This window comes from Scyliorhinus canicula, chromosome 15 (genome assembly GCF_902713615.1).
Source record: "Scyliorhinus canicula chromosome 15, sScyCan1.1, whole genome shotgun sequence".
Taxonomy (NCBI): Eukaryota; Metazoa; Chordata; class Chondrichthyes; order Carcharhiniformes; family Scyliorhinidae; genus Scyliorhinus; species Scyliorhinus canicula.
The window spans coordinates 1,844,073-1,860,531 of NC_052160.1; the positions used below are offsets into that span (position 1 = coordinate 1,844,073).

Consider the following 16,459-nt stretch of genomic DNA (forward strand, 5'->3'; position numbering starts at 1 on the left):
GACTGGACATTGATTCAGTGTTTATGGTCACTCTGACTGGATATTCAGTGTTTATGGTCACTCTGACTGGACATTCAGTGTTTATGGTCACTCTGAGTGGACATTGATTCACTGTTTATGGTCACTCTGACTGGACATTCAGTGTTTATGGTCACTCTGAGTGGACATTGATTCAGTGTTTATGGTCACTCTGAATGGACATTGATTCAGTGTTTATGGTCACTCTGACTGGACATTCAGTGTTTATGGTCACTCTGAATGGACATTGATTCAGTGTTTATGGTCACTCTGACTGGACATTGATTCACTGTTTATGGTCACTCTGACTGGACATTCAGTGTTTATGGTCACTCTGAATGGACATTGATTCAGTGTTTATGGTCACTCTGACCGGACATTCAGTGTTTATGGTCACTCTGACTGGACATTGAGTCAGTGTTTATGGTCACTCTGACTGAACATTGATTCAGTGTTTATGGTCACTCTGAGTGGACATTGAGTCATTGTTTATGGTCACTCTGGCTGAACATTGATTCGGTGTTTCTGGTCACTCTGACTGGACATTAAGTCAGTGTTTATGGTCACTCTGACTGGACATTGAGTCAGTGTTTATGGTCACTCTGACTGGAAATTGATTCAGTGTTTCTGGTCACTCTGACTGGACATTCAGTGTTTATGGTCACTCTGACTGGACATTCAGTGTTTATGGTCACTCTGACTGGACATTCAGTGTTTATGGTCACTCTGACTGGACATTGATTCAGTATTTATGGTCACTCTGACTGGACATTCAGTGTTTATGGTCACTCTGACTGGACCTTCAGTGTTTATGGTCACTCTGACTGGACATTCAGTGTTTATGGCCACTCTGACTGGACATTGAGTCAGTGTTTATGGTAATTCTGACTGGATATTGATTGAATTAGCTGCCGTATGGAAACTATGACACTAGGGATTGGCATTCTGTGAGTGTCGCCCCTCATACTGGGCCAGACTCTCTTCCTGAGACTGAATCTTTTTCAATCCTTCTTGTATACGGCCCCTCAATGGTTACCTTACACGACAGCGGACTGTGACCTGGGAGGTGATTAAAATAATGCCTACTCCAGTCTGGAAGGCACTTATAGTATAAAATGTCATGGCCAAGGTCACCCTCACAGCCCCTGGTAGTGCCATACCCACCCCGCTCTGATGCTGCATGGCAGCATACCCACCCCGCTCTGATGCTGCATGGCAGCATACCCACCCCGCTCTGATGCTGCATGGCAGCATACCCACCCCATTCTGATGCTGCATGGCAGCATACCCACCCCGCTCTGATGCTGCATGGCAGCATACCCACCCCGCTCTGATGCTGCATGTCAGCATACCCACCCCGCTCTGATGCTGCATGTCAGCATACCCACCCCACCCCCGCTCTGATGCTGCATGGCAGCATACCCACCCCCCACTCTGATGCTGCATGGCAGCATACCCACCCCACCCCCGCTCTGATGCTGCATGGCAGCATACCCACCCCGCTCTGATGCTGCATGGCAGCATACCCACCCCCGCTCTGATGCTGCATGTCAGCATACCCACCCCACCCCCGCTCTGATGCTGCATGGCAGCATACCCACCCCGCTCTGATGCTGCATGTCAGCATACCCACCCCACCCCCGCTCTGATGCTGCATGGCAGCATACCCACCCCGCTCTGATGCTGCATGGCAGCATACCCACCCCGCTCTGATGCTGCATGTCAGCATACCCACCCCGCTCTGATGCTGCATGGCAGCATACCCACCCCGCTCTGATGCTGCATGGCAGCATACCCATCCCGCTCTGATGCTTCATGGCAGCATACCCACCCCCGCTCTGATGCTGCATGGCAGCATACCCACCCCGCTCTGATGCTGCATGGCAGCATACCCACCCCATTCTGATGCTGCATGGCAGCATACCCACCCCGCTCTGATGCTGCATGGCAGCATACCCACCCCGCTCTGATGCTTCATGTCAGCATACCCACCCCGCTCTGATGCTGCATGTCAGCATACCCACCCCACCCCCGCTCTGATGCTGCATGGCAGCATACCCACCCCCCACTCTGATGCTGCATGGCAGCATACCCACCCCACCCCCGCTCTGATGCTGCATGGCAGCATACCCACCCCGCTCTGATGCTGCATGGCAGCATACCCACCCCCGCTCTGATGCTGCATGTCAGCATACCCACCCCACCCCCGCTCTGATGCTGCATGGCAGCATACCCACCCCGCTCTGATGCTGCATGTCAGCATACCCACCCCACCCCCGCTCTGATGCTGCATGGCAGCATACCCACCCCGCTCTGATGCTGCATGTCAGCATACCCACCCCGCTCTGATGCTGCATGTCAGCATACCCACCCCGCTCTGATGCTGCATGGCAGCATACCCACCCCGCTCTGATGCTGCATGGCAGCATACCCATCCCGCTCTGATGCTTCATGTCAGCATACCCACCCCGCTCTGATGCTGCATGTCAGCATACCCACCCCGCTCTGATGCTGCATGGCAGCATACCCACCCCGCTCTGATGCTGCATGGCAGCATACCCACCCCGCTCTGATGCTGCATGGCAGCATACCCACCCCGCTCTGATGCTGCATGTCAGCATACCCACCCCACCCCCGCTCTGATGCTGCATGGCAGATTACAGATTTCAAATGACATTCACTTGGTGAAGCAAACTCACCTGAAGCACTTTTTCACGTGAAATCGAGGTAATACAGTCCTTGCCTGAAGATCCTGAGTAGATAAGGATAATCAGCGGAGAGCCCCTTTCCCCTCGTCCCTCTTCCAGAGTTTTCATCAGCTTTGTTGCCTTTACTCATTCTCCTGCTGAGCTATAGGTCAACGTGGGCAAGATAGTGCCCCCACGTGTTGGAGAAAGTGATCTGAACTGGACTCCTGTTGTCAGAATCAATACCGTTGGCATGTGCCACACCACTTCCTGTAGAGTTTAGTAACTTTAAGTTGCTGGACACCCACTAAACAGTTTGCCAAGCTCAGCAATGGGCAGGAGAAATTAATCAGCAACGAACCTGAAAATCGCTGACACCAGTGAGGTGCCAAACCGTGTTGCTGAATGCAGTGTTTAGCAACGGTAAGGGCAAATGTTACTTGTTGTATTCTGGTCAAAATGGCACCATGGATAGAAATCGGCATTCCATGCGTACTTCTAATATCCCGCACGGAACCTATGGGATCTTCCCTGTGCACCTTGCAGAGTACGGGCTCTCCCGCTGAGGTTGGATATCTTGATGAACCCATGAATGAAAGGTCGGTTAGTAAAGCACCGACCAGCGGGAAACCCGGTAAGGATTTCCTGGGTAGTGAACATATATAAATAAACTATTTACTCTGTGTGGCTCCCCGTTTCCTTACTAAAGTCCTGACTTTGTGACGTGCTCACTCTGTAGAATTCCGGTACTCATTCCCTATCCTGGGATCACACTGTGCCAACTGACGCCAGGCACCGCCAGCCCCAAAATCTGAACACATGCCACATTCTGGATGCAAAAAGCCGGCGGTGCCATCGACCATATGGACTCTGCACAATCACATTTCGTTATATGGGAAAGCATGAAAGTGACTGGTTCCGACAGGAACATATTAGTTTCATGTATGAATGTGCAAGAGAGTGAATTTGTGGCTACGATTTAAAAAAACTGTTTATGCATGTGTTTAATATCCTAAATACCAAACCAAGCTGTTCCCAGATGAAATGTATTATTACATTAATTGGTTCACATGTGTGGTATTCTGATTCAATGCCGTTTTCTTCTAGAATGAAGTCGAACTAGGTGAACTATTGATCTCTCTTAATTATTTGCCAAGTGCTGGAAGACTCAATGTGGATATTATTCGGGCAAAACAACTTCTTCAGACAGATATGAGCCAAGGATCAGGTAAAGATGATTTTATTAACACTTAGTGATTGTACAATACACTGGTGATAATTTAATATTTATATCTGTTGTATAGCTGATCATACACATTGTGGGTTAGAACTATGTCAACTTTGTTCTTCATTTAAACTTTGTTAGATCCATTTGTTAAAGTTCAACTGGTGCATGGCCTAAAACTGGTCAAAACAAAAAAAACATCTTGCATGAAGGGAACCATCGATCCATTCTACCATGAATCCTTCAGTTTCAAGGTTCCTTCGGAAGAATTGGAGGATATCAGCTTAGTTTTTACAGGTAATCCCAATTTATTAATATTCAATGTGAAATAACAATTGGTTAAAAATACCAACTCCGTTGTTTATTCCTAAAGCTTCAATTGGAATCATTTAGTTGTATATATGTATTAATTGAAATATATACTGTATATATATTATATATCAATGTTCTCTCATTCTCTCTTCAAAGATTGAGTTTTTGTACCTCCTGTACCAACAGGTTTCAGGCACTTTTCCCAAGTGGCTGTGCTTTTTTAATCAGCGTTGGCAATGACCAGTCGCAGGCTATTCCTCCATGGATGTCTTCACACTTGAACTTGCAGATTAGGGCACCCATACATGCATGCTTTCAGTAGAGAATGGCTGGATCATAACAAGATGCATGAGTTACACTTAATTTTTGCTTTGCGACCTATGAGGCATTGCTGTCAATTGTAAGTCCCAATTACTGCCCTAGTTGACATCAGTCAACACAGGTATAGAGCAGCAAAGGAACAGTACTGCAGTGGGCAATGTCTTTACCTGATTTAACCTTTATATTAACATTTTAAAAGGAACGAAACATCAAAAGCATTAAATATGAAAAATTGGAAAGCGATACAATGCAGTATTCAATCGTCAAATACCACATTGCTTGTCCTGGACATCAATCATATTTACTGGATTTTATTTTAATTCTGTTGTTTTTGTTTTAAAATAAATCAGAACAAGTATGATTTTGTAGTTGAGATGGACTGAATGCCCCATCAACAAATTTCTGTGAGAAAAACAAAAATAAATGTCACAACTGATCCCAGTTTATGTTTACAAATTTACTTATTTTACTGGCAAAAGTGTCCATGAATCAACAAAGCCAATCTTGCCCTCAGACCTTATTATTTCCTTGTCTAAACAACAGTAACTAAATTATGTTTCCCATCTGCTGCAGCTTTCCCTGTCTGTGTCAATGTGATCAGCAACACGTTAATTGGTTTAAATAAGTCACTGATGTTACAACAGGAACAATGTTGGGAATGAGTTTCCAGTGTAATCTGACTAATGCTTTCAACAGAGGAATCGTGTGCACAAACCATTCAATCAATAAACACCTCGGAAATTGTTGAATAGCTGCCATTCTGGAGTTTATTCAGAGTTCACAATCTAGCACTTCAGTAAATAGGAAATGATCTTTTTGATTATTTTATCAGGAAAGGAAGTGTCTGATACTGTAATCCCATTGTGTCAGTTGGAAACTTCCGAATGAAAGCTCACAGGATCATTGCCACTGAAGTGGGATATGAGATGGATTGGCCAGGAAGGTGGCAGCCTAAAGCCTTGGGACACAAACACCAATTCACAAACCAGGGGCGGGATTCTCCCCTACCCGGCGGGGCGGGGGGTCCCGGCGTAGCGGAGTGACGCCAACCACTCCAGCGTCGGGCCTCCCCAAAGGTGTGGAATCCGCACCTTTAGTGGCCAAGCCCTCACATTGAGGGGCTAGGCCCGCGCCGGAGTGGTTGGCATCACACCGACTGGCTCTCAAGCCGGCTCCAGCAGCCTTTGACGCCCGCTGTCCGGCGTCGGGGCTGGCCGAAAGGCCTTCGCCGGTTCGCGGATGCGCCGGTGCGTCAGCTGCCGCTGACGTCACCACCGCCGCATGCGCGCTGGGGGATTCTCTTCCGCCTCTGCCATGGTGGAGGCCGTGGCGGCGGCGGAAGAAAAAGAGGCCCCACAGCACTGGCCCGCCCGCCAATCGGTGGGCCCCGATCACAGGCCTAGCCACCGTGGGGGCACCCCCCGGGGTCCGATCGCCCCGCGCTCTCCCCCCCAGGACCCCGGGGCCCGCTCGCGCCGCCAATTCGCCGATCGGCGATGGGACTTCGGCCCATCGCGGGCCGGAGAATCGCCGCAGGGGCCTCGCCGATCGGCGGGTGGTGTTTCCTGCCCCCGCCAATTCCCGGACGGCGGAGAATTTATGCCACGGCGGGGGCGGGATTTTCGGCGGCCCCGGGCGATTCTCCGACCCTGCGGGGGGTCGGAGAATTTCGCCCCAGGTCTGGGACTAAATCATTGCGGAGTGATTGTTATCTCTGCAGTACACAGAACCTAGAAGGAAGAGAACATCTTTCTAGGTGTTGGAAAGATCACAAAACAATAGCCATCCTTCTGTCTGCAAGGGACGAGGTTTGACCAATTGATGATCTTTTAACTTTATTAGAGTTTACAGGGACCTGGGGAAGGGGTAGAATGAAGTCAAGTGGGGAGTGGGGGGGAACTTTCCTGCAATAAGTATATTCCCCACCCCTCCATTTGATGTTTCTACCACAACCTAATAGATATTAGCACCAATCTGTCAAATGTATTTGAAAAACCTATGACAAAACTTGCTTTAAATGCAATATGAATTCCCCATCAAAAGCAGAAGAAAGTGGATAAGTAAATATAAAAATGCTGGAAATACTTAACAGGTAAAGCAGCATCTCCGGGGGGGCAGAAAGAGTTAATTCTCCAGGTCATTGACGTTTCAACAGAAGTGGAAAAAGTTAGAGGTTAAAGTTATTTCTCTAGATTTTCCAGTTCTGATAAAAGATCATCAACCTGAAATGTTAACTGTTTCTCCGCTGATGCTGCCTGAGATGCTGAACATTTCCAGCATTTTCTGTTTTTATTACCTACACATTAGAAGTATTTCTAGCTGGGATTCATCAACTCGGTTATGCCTTTTTATACTTGCCCTTGTTGTCTTCTTACAAAAGGACTGGGAAAATATATTATCCCAAATATCCCTCCAGAAGCTGTGCACATACCCAACACAGCTTGAACACGCACCAGTGCAGCTAGAGAGATATTTCCACCATCATCATTTATAACATCTGAGCAGCCACTAATCACTAGAGGATATAATTCGCCAATTGTTAAGGTGCATTGCCTAAGTCACTGGACACACACACATATTCCAGATTCAGGACTTAAGCAGAGATATGGAAATCGGTAGGCTCATCTTAAATGGGAGACTCAAGAAACACCAGTGAAACACCCCAATTGTAAACCAGCACGAACAAGAGAAACAATAGACCTGAGGATTGGGAACAATTTCAAATTCAGCAAAGACGGACCGAGGGATTGATTAAGAAGGGGAAAATATTATATGAAAGTAAACTATCAGGGAATATAAAAATTGACTGTCAAGGTCTCTCTAAGTATGTAAAGAGAAAAAGATTGATAAAAACTAATATAGGCCCCTTGCAGTCAGAAACGGAGGAATTCATAACGGGGAACAAAGAAATGGCTGAGGAACTAAATTCGTACTTTGCTTCTGTGTTCACAAAGGAAGACATGAATAATGTACCGAGCGTTCTGACAAACACAAGTTTCAGTGAGAAGCTGAAGGGAATTGGTATTTGGCAAGAAACGGTTTTGGGGAAATTAATAGATTGAAGGCTCCCAGGCCTGCTAATCTTCATCCAGAGTACTTAAGGAAGTGGCCCTAGAAATACTCATTGGAGGCCATTTTGCAAAATTCTTTGGACTCGGGAATGGTTCCTACAGATTGGAAGGTAGCGAATGTAAGTCCGCTATTCAAAAAGGGAGGTAGAGAGAAAACAGTGAACCTAACGTCGGGAATAGGGAAGTTGCTGGAGTCCATTATCAAGGATTTCCTAGCACAGCATTTGGAAAGCAGTGGTGTAATCAGACAAAGTCAGCATGGATTTATGAAAGGGAAATCATGCTTGACAAATCTACTAGAATTCTTTGATGATGTAACTAGTAGAGTTGACCAGGGAGAACTGGTGGATGTGGTTCATTTAGACTTTCAGAAGGCTTTCGACAAGGTCTCACATAGCAGATTATAATGTAAAGTTAAAGCACCTGGGATTGTGGGTAGTATCTTGAGATGGATAGAAAGCTGGTTAGTAGACAGTTCACATCGGGCAGGATTCTCTGACTATACCCACTTGGCGACCGGAAATTCCCATTGAGGTTAATGGACATTTCCATGGTCCGTGTCCCGCCCGTGGCAATCGTGCAGCAGGCGGGGCGGAAGAATCTAGCCCGTTATATATTAATGATTGGGACGGATTAACCAAATGTATTGTCTCTAGATTTGAAGATGATACAAAGTTGGGTGGGAGGGTGAGCTGTGAGGAGGATGCAGAGGTGGTTCAGTGGGATTTGGACAGGCTGAGTGAGTGGCCACATGCATGGCTGATACACTATAATGTGGATAAATGTGAGGTTATCCACTTCAGTAGCAAAAATAGGCAGGCAGATTATTATTTGAATGGGTGTAAATTGAGAGAGGCCGATACTCAGCGAGACCTTGATGTCCTCGTGCATCAGTCACTGAAAGTAAGCGTGCAGGTACAGCAGGCAGGAAAGAAGACAAATGGAATGTGGCCTTCATATCGAGAGGATTTGAGTATAGGAATAGAGATGTTTTACTGCAATTGTATAGGGCATTGGTAAGGCCACACCTGGAGTATTGTGGGCAGTTTTGGTGTCCTTATCTGAGGAAGGATGTTGTTGCTATGGAGGGAGCACAGCGAAGGTTTACCAGGCTGATTCCTGGGATGGTGGGACTGTCATATGAGGAGAGACTAATTTGGTTAGGATTATATTCATTGGAGTTTAGAAGAGTGAGAGGGGATCTCACAGAAACTTATAAAATTCTAATAGGATTAGACAGGGTAGATTCAGAAAGAATGTTCCCGATGATGGGGGAGTCCAGAACTAGGGGTTATAGTTTGAGGATAAGGGGTAAACCTTTCAGGACTCAGGTGAGGAGAAATTTCTTCACCTAGAGAGCGGTGAATCTGTGGAATTCACTTCCACAGAAAGTAGTTGAGGCCGAAACATTGTGCAATTTAAAGAAAGAATTAGATACAGCTCTTGGGGCTATGAGAAAAAAGTGGGATCAGGGATCATGAATTTGATGATCAGCCATGATCATAGTGAATGGTGGAGCAGGCTCGTAGGGCCGAATGGCCTCCTCCTGCTTCCATTTTCTACGTATGTTTCTACGTATTTGGGAAAGCTCATTGATTCAAGTAATCTACAACATAGGAACACTGTTTCAAGAAATCGCTGATGCAGCTGTGCCTTAAACAGATTGATAACTTTGCAAGTATAGTAAGAAGTCTTACAACACCAGGTTAAAGTCCAACAGGTTTGTTTCAAATGACTAGCTTTCAAGCACTGAAAGCTAGTGATTTGAAACAAACCTGTTGGACTTTAACCTTGTGTTGTGAGACTTCTTACTGTGCTCACCCCAGTCCAACACCGGCATCTCCACATCTTTGTAAATATAGACAAGGGAGTGAATTTGATAACACTTAAGTGTTGTTAGATAACATCACATTGCATAATGGCCAGGCTAAGATTGTTAAACATTAATGATTGTATCTACTGATGTTGAATCTCTCTTGACGTTAGACTTAGTAACTTCTGAAGTCAACTTCTTTTACAATCTCATCAATACTGGTTTGTTTTAATATACATTTTCTAAATTGTTGGTACTAAGAATTAAATCCACTGATTTCTCAGGAGCGACGAGTAAATTCCTGATGTATAAGAGAACTGATACAATGGGCTGCATTCTCCGTTTCAGCAGCTAAGTGCCGGCTGAAATGGAGAAATCCTGGGCGTATTGCGACGACAAAATCAGCGGCGAACCCTCGCCGATTCCGGGACCGGTCAGGGGCTAGCAGCGGCGCCGGGTGAAACTCCCGGCTCCTGTGCCAATAACGGCCGGAGAATGGCCGAATCCCTGGCCGCGCATGCGCATGACGACGACCTGCAGCAGTCGCGCAGTACAACATGGCGCCGGCTGTGCGCGGACCCGACCCGCCAAATACGGCCCCTTAGGCCACCCCCTGGCCAGCCCCCACCAGTCCCCCCAGCCCTTGCGGAAGCCCTCCCCCAGCCAGCAGCATAACCCCCGGCCGAGTGTAGCGCCGCTGGATAGATTCCGCGGCCGTCACGTTGGGTTCCCGACCACTCAGACCACACGTCAACCGCGCGGTCGGGAACTCGGCCCATCGGGGGACGGCCTTCGATAACCCTCCAACGCCGTTTCAGCGGCGTCTGGCACGTGACGGGCTGATGCCATTTCAGAAGGTGCGGATACTGAAAACCACCATCAAACCTGGATTTGGGCGTCGGAAAGGATTCTCCGCCCGATCGCTGATTATGATATCGCCGTCGACCAATGGAGAATAACGCCCCTTATATCTTAAAATTGCTTTATTTTAAATCTCACCACCACTTTCGACAATAACAGCTCCAATTGTTTGCTTGCATTGGCTGAGTCACTGAATGCTGAAACATCCCATATACATAACTTAGCAGAAATATGGAAATCGCTCGGCTCGTCTTCAATGAGAGATCATGTGAAACATTTGTAATATTTATGAAATGTTAAGTATTGTAGGAGATGAATATAAAACCTCGGTCCCTGGTGTGGAACACAGATTCAGGGCTCGAGGCTTTGATTGTTTAATGGCATCAAATCGGAATGATGTCACAATCAAGGTTTAACGTTTTTGCTGATCACTGATTTCTTTTTTGCGTTGATTGCAATCCTATACTTGGCCGGGTAAAATACTTGATCAAAACAGCCTTTGTCTGGATTAAATATTGTTTTATTTATTCATCAATTAGGGAAAGTGAAAAGAATTTGAAACCAGTTGGTTGCAAATAATGGTCGGGATTATGATGAATAGAAAACATTGTCATTTAGAGTTTTGAATAGAGAAAATATGCCCTCAATGGAATAAAGACGTTATTGAGCACACCATGGGCAGGAAGAAAGGCACTTCAAAAAACTACAAAGCATTAAGCCCCCTTTATTTCAGGAACTTTATTCAATGAGGAACTGTTCTGTAAACCACAGTGAGGTTCAGTAACCAAGGGCAGGGACTGTACAGATTAGCTTCAGAACCATGGAATCCTGATACACATAACTACAAATCCAAATCTCAAAAACTGGAGCAATAATTTGAAAAGATCAAAGGTCGGGTCTGCGTTCAACAATAAGATGGACTGAATGGCCTCCTTCTGCACTGTAGGAATTCTACCTTTTGTGTTCTATAGTCTAATGGTGCATTGGGCGGGAAAGGCCCAGTTCCAAAGGCGCATTCCCACCGTATAACTTGGCCCACAGCAGAAAATAAATGATGGGGTGGATCCCACATCTTCTCGTTACATCATTGACTAGGGGGGGGAATCGGAACGGAAAGTCCGGCCAGTGTAAACTGCGTTTTGGGACTCCCGCTGCATTCTCCGCTCCCATCCCTGACCCTGCTCTCCACACACCCCCCCCCAACCCAGAACCATAAATGGAATCCCCCCCACCTCCCTCCTAAATTTTGAAAATCAGCATCATTCTGGAAAATGAATGTTAACCTTTCTCTTCTTCAAACTGATTGGAATTGTCATCAGGAATCCATATGGGACAATCTAAACATCAAGGATGCGATTCTCCGAGCCCCCCGCCGGACCGGAGAAGTGCCGCAACCGTGCCACAACGCCCCAACGCCGCGCTCGATTTACTGAGGTGCGCTTGGCACGGCGCCGGCCGTGGGCCGCTGGAATTGGCGGAGCCGCCGATTCTCCAGCCTGGATGAGCCGAGCAGCCGCGCGGATACAACAGAGTCCCACCGGCGCTGTTCACCGCTGGTCACTGCCGGCAGGAACTCTGCGCGAACGGTCAGGGGGCGTCCTGTGTGTGGGGGGGGGGGGGCTCCGATGGGGTCTGGCCTGCAATCTGGGCCCACCGATCATCGGGCCAGCCTCTTCCCCCCCCCGGGCCTACTCTACTGCACGGCCGGCCTCTGAACACCGACGCCATGTTGAGTCAGGGCCGGCACGTGAAGAAGTCCCCGGCGCATGCGTATGTTGATGCGGCCCAACTGCGCATGCGCGGGTTGGCGCTGCGCCCATTTGGTGCCGGGAAGGGAGGCTGGAGCGGTGTGGACTGCTCCAGCGCCGTGCTGGCCCCTGTGGGGGACAGAATCAGTCGGACCCGGGCCTGGTTCACGCCGTCGTGAAACACACCAGAGTATTAGAACATAGAACATAGAACAGTACAGCACAGAACAGGCCCTTCGGCCCTCGATGTTGTGCCGAGCAATGATCACCCTACTCAAACCCACGTATCCACCCTTTACCCGTAACCCAACAACTCCCCCCACTTAACCTTACTATTAGGACACTACTGGCAATTTAGCACGGCCAATCCACCTAACCCGCACATCTTTGGACTGTGGGAGGAAACCGGAGCACCCGGAGGAAACCCACGCACACAGGGGGAGGAGGTGCAAACTCCACACAGACAGTGACCCAGCCGGGAATCGAACCTGGGACCCTGGAGCTGTGAAGCATTTATGCTAACCACCATGCTACCGTGCTGCCCATTGTGTCCCAGTGGAATTGCAGTAACCATTGCTGTGAAGTTTTGGTATTTTTTTCATTTGGTGTGAAAAACACCAGCTGTACATTTGTGATCTTTCCTTATTGTTGCATTTAGAGACAGCATTTGGCAGGAGGCATAAGCTGCTGGTGATTACAGGTCTGCCACTAATGGAAAGAAACAGTTTGAGATGATGAATGAGTGTTGCTTTGTGTCAAAGTGAAACCTTTGCCCTGCTGTCAGTACATTAAATAAACCCAGTGATAATAAGCAGCATTTATTTAAAAGCACCAAAACAATACTTATTGAAGCTACAGAACACTTGAGCATTTAAGGAGGCATATTTATTGGTGTTTAGTAGAAATACAGAGCCTGATTATTTGTGTGGGTGTTTGGTGTCTAAGAACTCATTCACATTGTCTATTCAGTTCTGACCATGAACTAGCTCAACCACCAATCTACAAATTCAAAAAGCATTTTATTTATTATGACAAGATTATTTTCATGCCAAATTGTTCAACTAAACTGCAGCACATTGAAATGTTCAGTGTATCTCGGTGTCAGCAGTTCAAACATGAGGACAGCAGTTGAAAATGGAAATCAAAGCAATTGAAAAGTAAATCGTCAACCCCATGACTAGTACCGATTTCAGATTCAATTCTATTGTGGAGACCACAGTTCTGGAAGAACACAATAGTGAAAACTAAAGTATAATTTTGCTGACTAAACTTTGCCTGAATTGGTGGATGCGGAATTGGGCAGGAAACTCTTGCTGGATCAGGGTGGCATCACTCGTGTGCCTGGCATTATCCATCCACCCTCCTGCCCCTAACCATCAGGACACATGAGGAACCCAAGAATTTTAACCAGGTAAGAGAATAGTAACTGAAGGAAGAGTAAAAGTTCAGACATTCTTTCCAGCAAATGTTGCAAATGTTTTGCAAACTCTCGCTACTTTAGCATGAATCAAATGTGGTTTTGTAGTTTAAACGGATAGGCAAGTCCTCTGTGTGCATCCATTCACATCTTGCCCTATGACCTGATAGTTGATCTGTGGGGAGCACATTGCAAGATACTCCTGTGTGGCGACAGACACGGAATGTAAGAGCAATCGAGGATCTCTGTAATAAAGTGTTGAAATTGTCACCTGTGTCCTCATTCCTGAACCATCGCACAACAATATAAAGGTGTCAGGAGCTGGCTGAGATAGCGGGGCGACGCTAGTGCATCGGTCCGCTCACTTTTGATGAGAACATTGAGGACCAGTGGAAGGAGGTGGAGGGGGAATGGTGAGCATACAGCTGTGTCGGTCTACCCGGCAAGTCAAAGTAAGCCCAAGCCTGCACATTGTGAACCTGGCTGCTCCGGAGGCTGTGGACAAATCAGAATCCTTTGTGTTCCAGAATGGCGAGGAGGACACTGGGATACACCGGCGGCAGCGGCCTTTGACGCCCACTGCCCGGCGCTGGGGCTGGCCGAAAGGCCTTCCCCGGTTTCGCGCATGCGCCGGTGCGTCAGCTGCCGCTGGGGAATTCTCTTCCGCCTCCGCCATGGTGGAGGCCGTGGCGGCGGTGGAAGGAAAAGAGGCCCCCCCGGCAATGGCCCGCCCGCCGATCAGTGGGCCCCGATCGCGGGCCTGGCCACCGTGGGGGCACCCTCCCGGGGTCCGATCGCCCCGCGCCCTCCCCAGGACCCCGGGGGCCTGCTCGCGCCGCCGATCCAGCCGCCACCAGAGGTGGTTCAAACCACGGCGGCGGGAGAGGCCTCCCAGCGGCGGGACTTTGGCCCATCGCGGGCCGGAGAATCGCAGCGGGGGCTCGCCAATTGGCGTGGAGGGCACACTGATTGGCGGGGTGTGACTCCCGCCCCCGCCAATTCCCGGGTGGCGGAGAATTCCGGCCACGGTGGGGGCGGGATTTTCGCCGGTCCCGGGCGATTCTCCGACCCTGTGGGGGGTTGGAGAATTTTGCCCCTGTTTTCTGCTTTGAGGAGCTCCACCTGCTGGTACTGCTTGGTATAGCGAGAGATTGAGACACCATTTTAAAGGGGATAGATCCCAATGCCTCAGGTGCCTCGGGAACCTGTATATTAAAGTGAGACTCGCGGTCTGGCTCTAATATGCAGATTTGTCAAAAAGTGATCATAACCACAATGGGCGGAATTTACATTGCAACATCTTGTGAGATCGTGTTAGATCTCGCTAGGCCTTGCAAGCTGGGTAGATCGCAGAAGCGGAGTCTCCTGGCTTCTATTGGCCACATTGCACGGAGGCAAGCTGCTTTTCGGGCACAGTGTGGCGGTTAAATAGCACCCAACATCTTGCTTTTGATTGATGCACAGGGCCATCAGCTCAAGTGGTCCATGCTGTCAAACCTGACTGAATGGTGCTGAATAATTGATCAATCCCAAACACAATAAAGCACATTCCCCACTGTAGGTCTTTCTTCCTTTGAGATTGATTGGTAAGACCAGGCAGCAGTGCAGTGAATTGATGCCTGGAGTATGGAGCATTTTAATAGAGAAAATAGGTGCAGAGGCGGCATGTGGTGCAGTGGTTAGCACTGGGACTATGTTGCTGAGGACCCGGGTTCAAATCCCTGCTCGGGGTCACTGTCCGTGTGGAGTTTGCACATTCTCCCTGTGTCTGCGTGGGTTTCACCCCCACAACCCAAAGATGTGCAGGTTAGGTGGATTGGCCACACTAAATTGCCCCTTAATTGAAAAAAAATAATTCGGTACTCTAAATTTATTTTAAAAAAGAAAAAAGGAGCAGGCCCTTCGAACCTGATCCGCCATTCATCATGATCATGGCTGATCGTCCAACTAAGTAACCTGTTCCTGCTTTCCCTCATATCCTTTTGCCCCAATTGCTATGTCTAACTCCTTCTTAAAAGCATGCTTTGGCTTCAACTGCTTCCTGTGGTAACAAATTCCACAGGCTCACCACTCTCTGGGTGAAGAAATTTCTCCTCATCCCTGTCCTAAACAGTCTACCCCGTATCCTCAGACTGTGACCCCTGGTTCTGGACTCGCCGCCAGCAGGAACATCCTTCCTGCATCTACCCTGTCCAGTCCTGTTAGAATTTTATAGATTTCTATGAGATCCCACCTCATTCTTCTCAACTCCAGTGAATACAATCCTAACTGATTCAATCTCTCCTCGTACATCAATCCTGCCATCCCAGGAATTAGTCTGGTAAACCTTTGCTGCACTCCCTCTGTAACCTGTTGGACTTTAACCTGGTGTTGTAAGACTTCTTACTGTGCTCACCCCAGTCCAACGCCGGCATCTCCACATCAGCACTCCCTCCAGACCAAGGTTTCCTCAGATAAGGAGACCAGACCTGCCCACAATATTCCAGCTGTGGTCTCAATGTTGTGCCTGGAAGCTGCCGGTTGTTTACAAATTAATGGAAATCATTAACTGCTCCCCCCCCCCCCCCCCCCCCCAGCCACCCACCCCTCTGCTAAAGGAAATTTAGTATTTACTAAAGACTTTGCATTCTCAATCTCCTTTAACAGAAAGGTGTTAATTGGAATTAATGAACACTGGCCCCTAAACGGATGCTACAAGTTAACATCATGGTGCAAAAATGGAAATAGCATGAAGATTGGACAGGCAATTGTTTTCTAGATGTCCCACCATCAGTGGGTGCAAGCAGTGAAAGATATAGCTGCGCATTTCTCTTTATTACAGTGTGTCAAAAGAAAAAAGGCAGTTAAATAAATGAGACCCATCAAGATTCAGTGAAAGGCAAAGCTTTTAGGCCCAGCATCTGTCCAAGCTTCCTGCGCTGCCAGCCAAATGTTATTTCACTCAAAGCTATGTGCATTATATTATTAAAAGAAAGATATTATGCAG

The 16,459-nt window shown here is 47.9% G+C and overlaps 1 protein-coding gene across 1 annotated transcript in view; it reads left to right on the forward strand.

The window, feature by feature from the left end:
* The window catches only part of syt17 (synaptotagmin XVII), a 96,554-nt gene that overhangs the window by 61,684 nt on the left and 18,411 nt on the right, over positions 1 to 16,459 (forward strand). The window contains exons 4-5 of the mRNA XM_038820855.1: positions 3,813 to 3,933; positions 4,072 to 4,227. Coding sequence (XP_038676783.1) covers positions 3,813 to 3,933; positions 4,072 to 4,227 — 277 coding nt within the window. The remainder of the gene's footprint in view (positions 1 to 3,812; positions 3,934 to 4,071; positions 4,228 to 16,459) is intronic.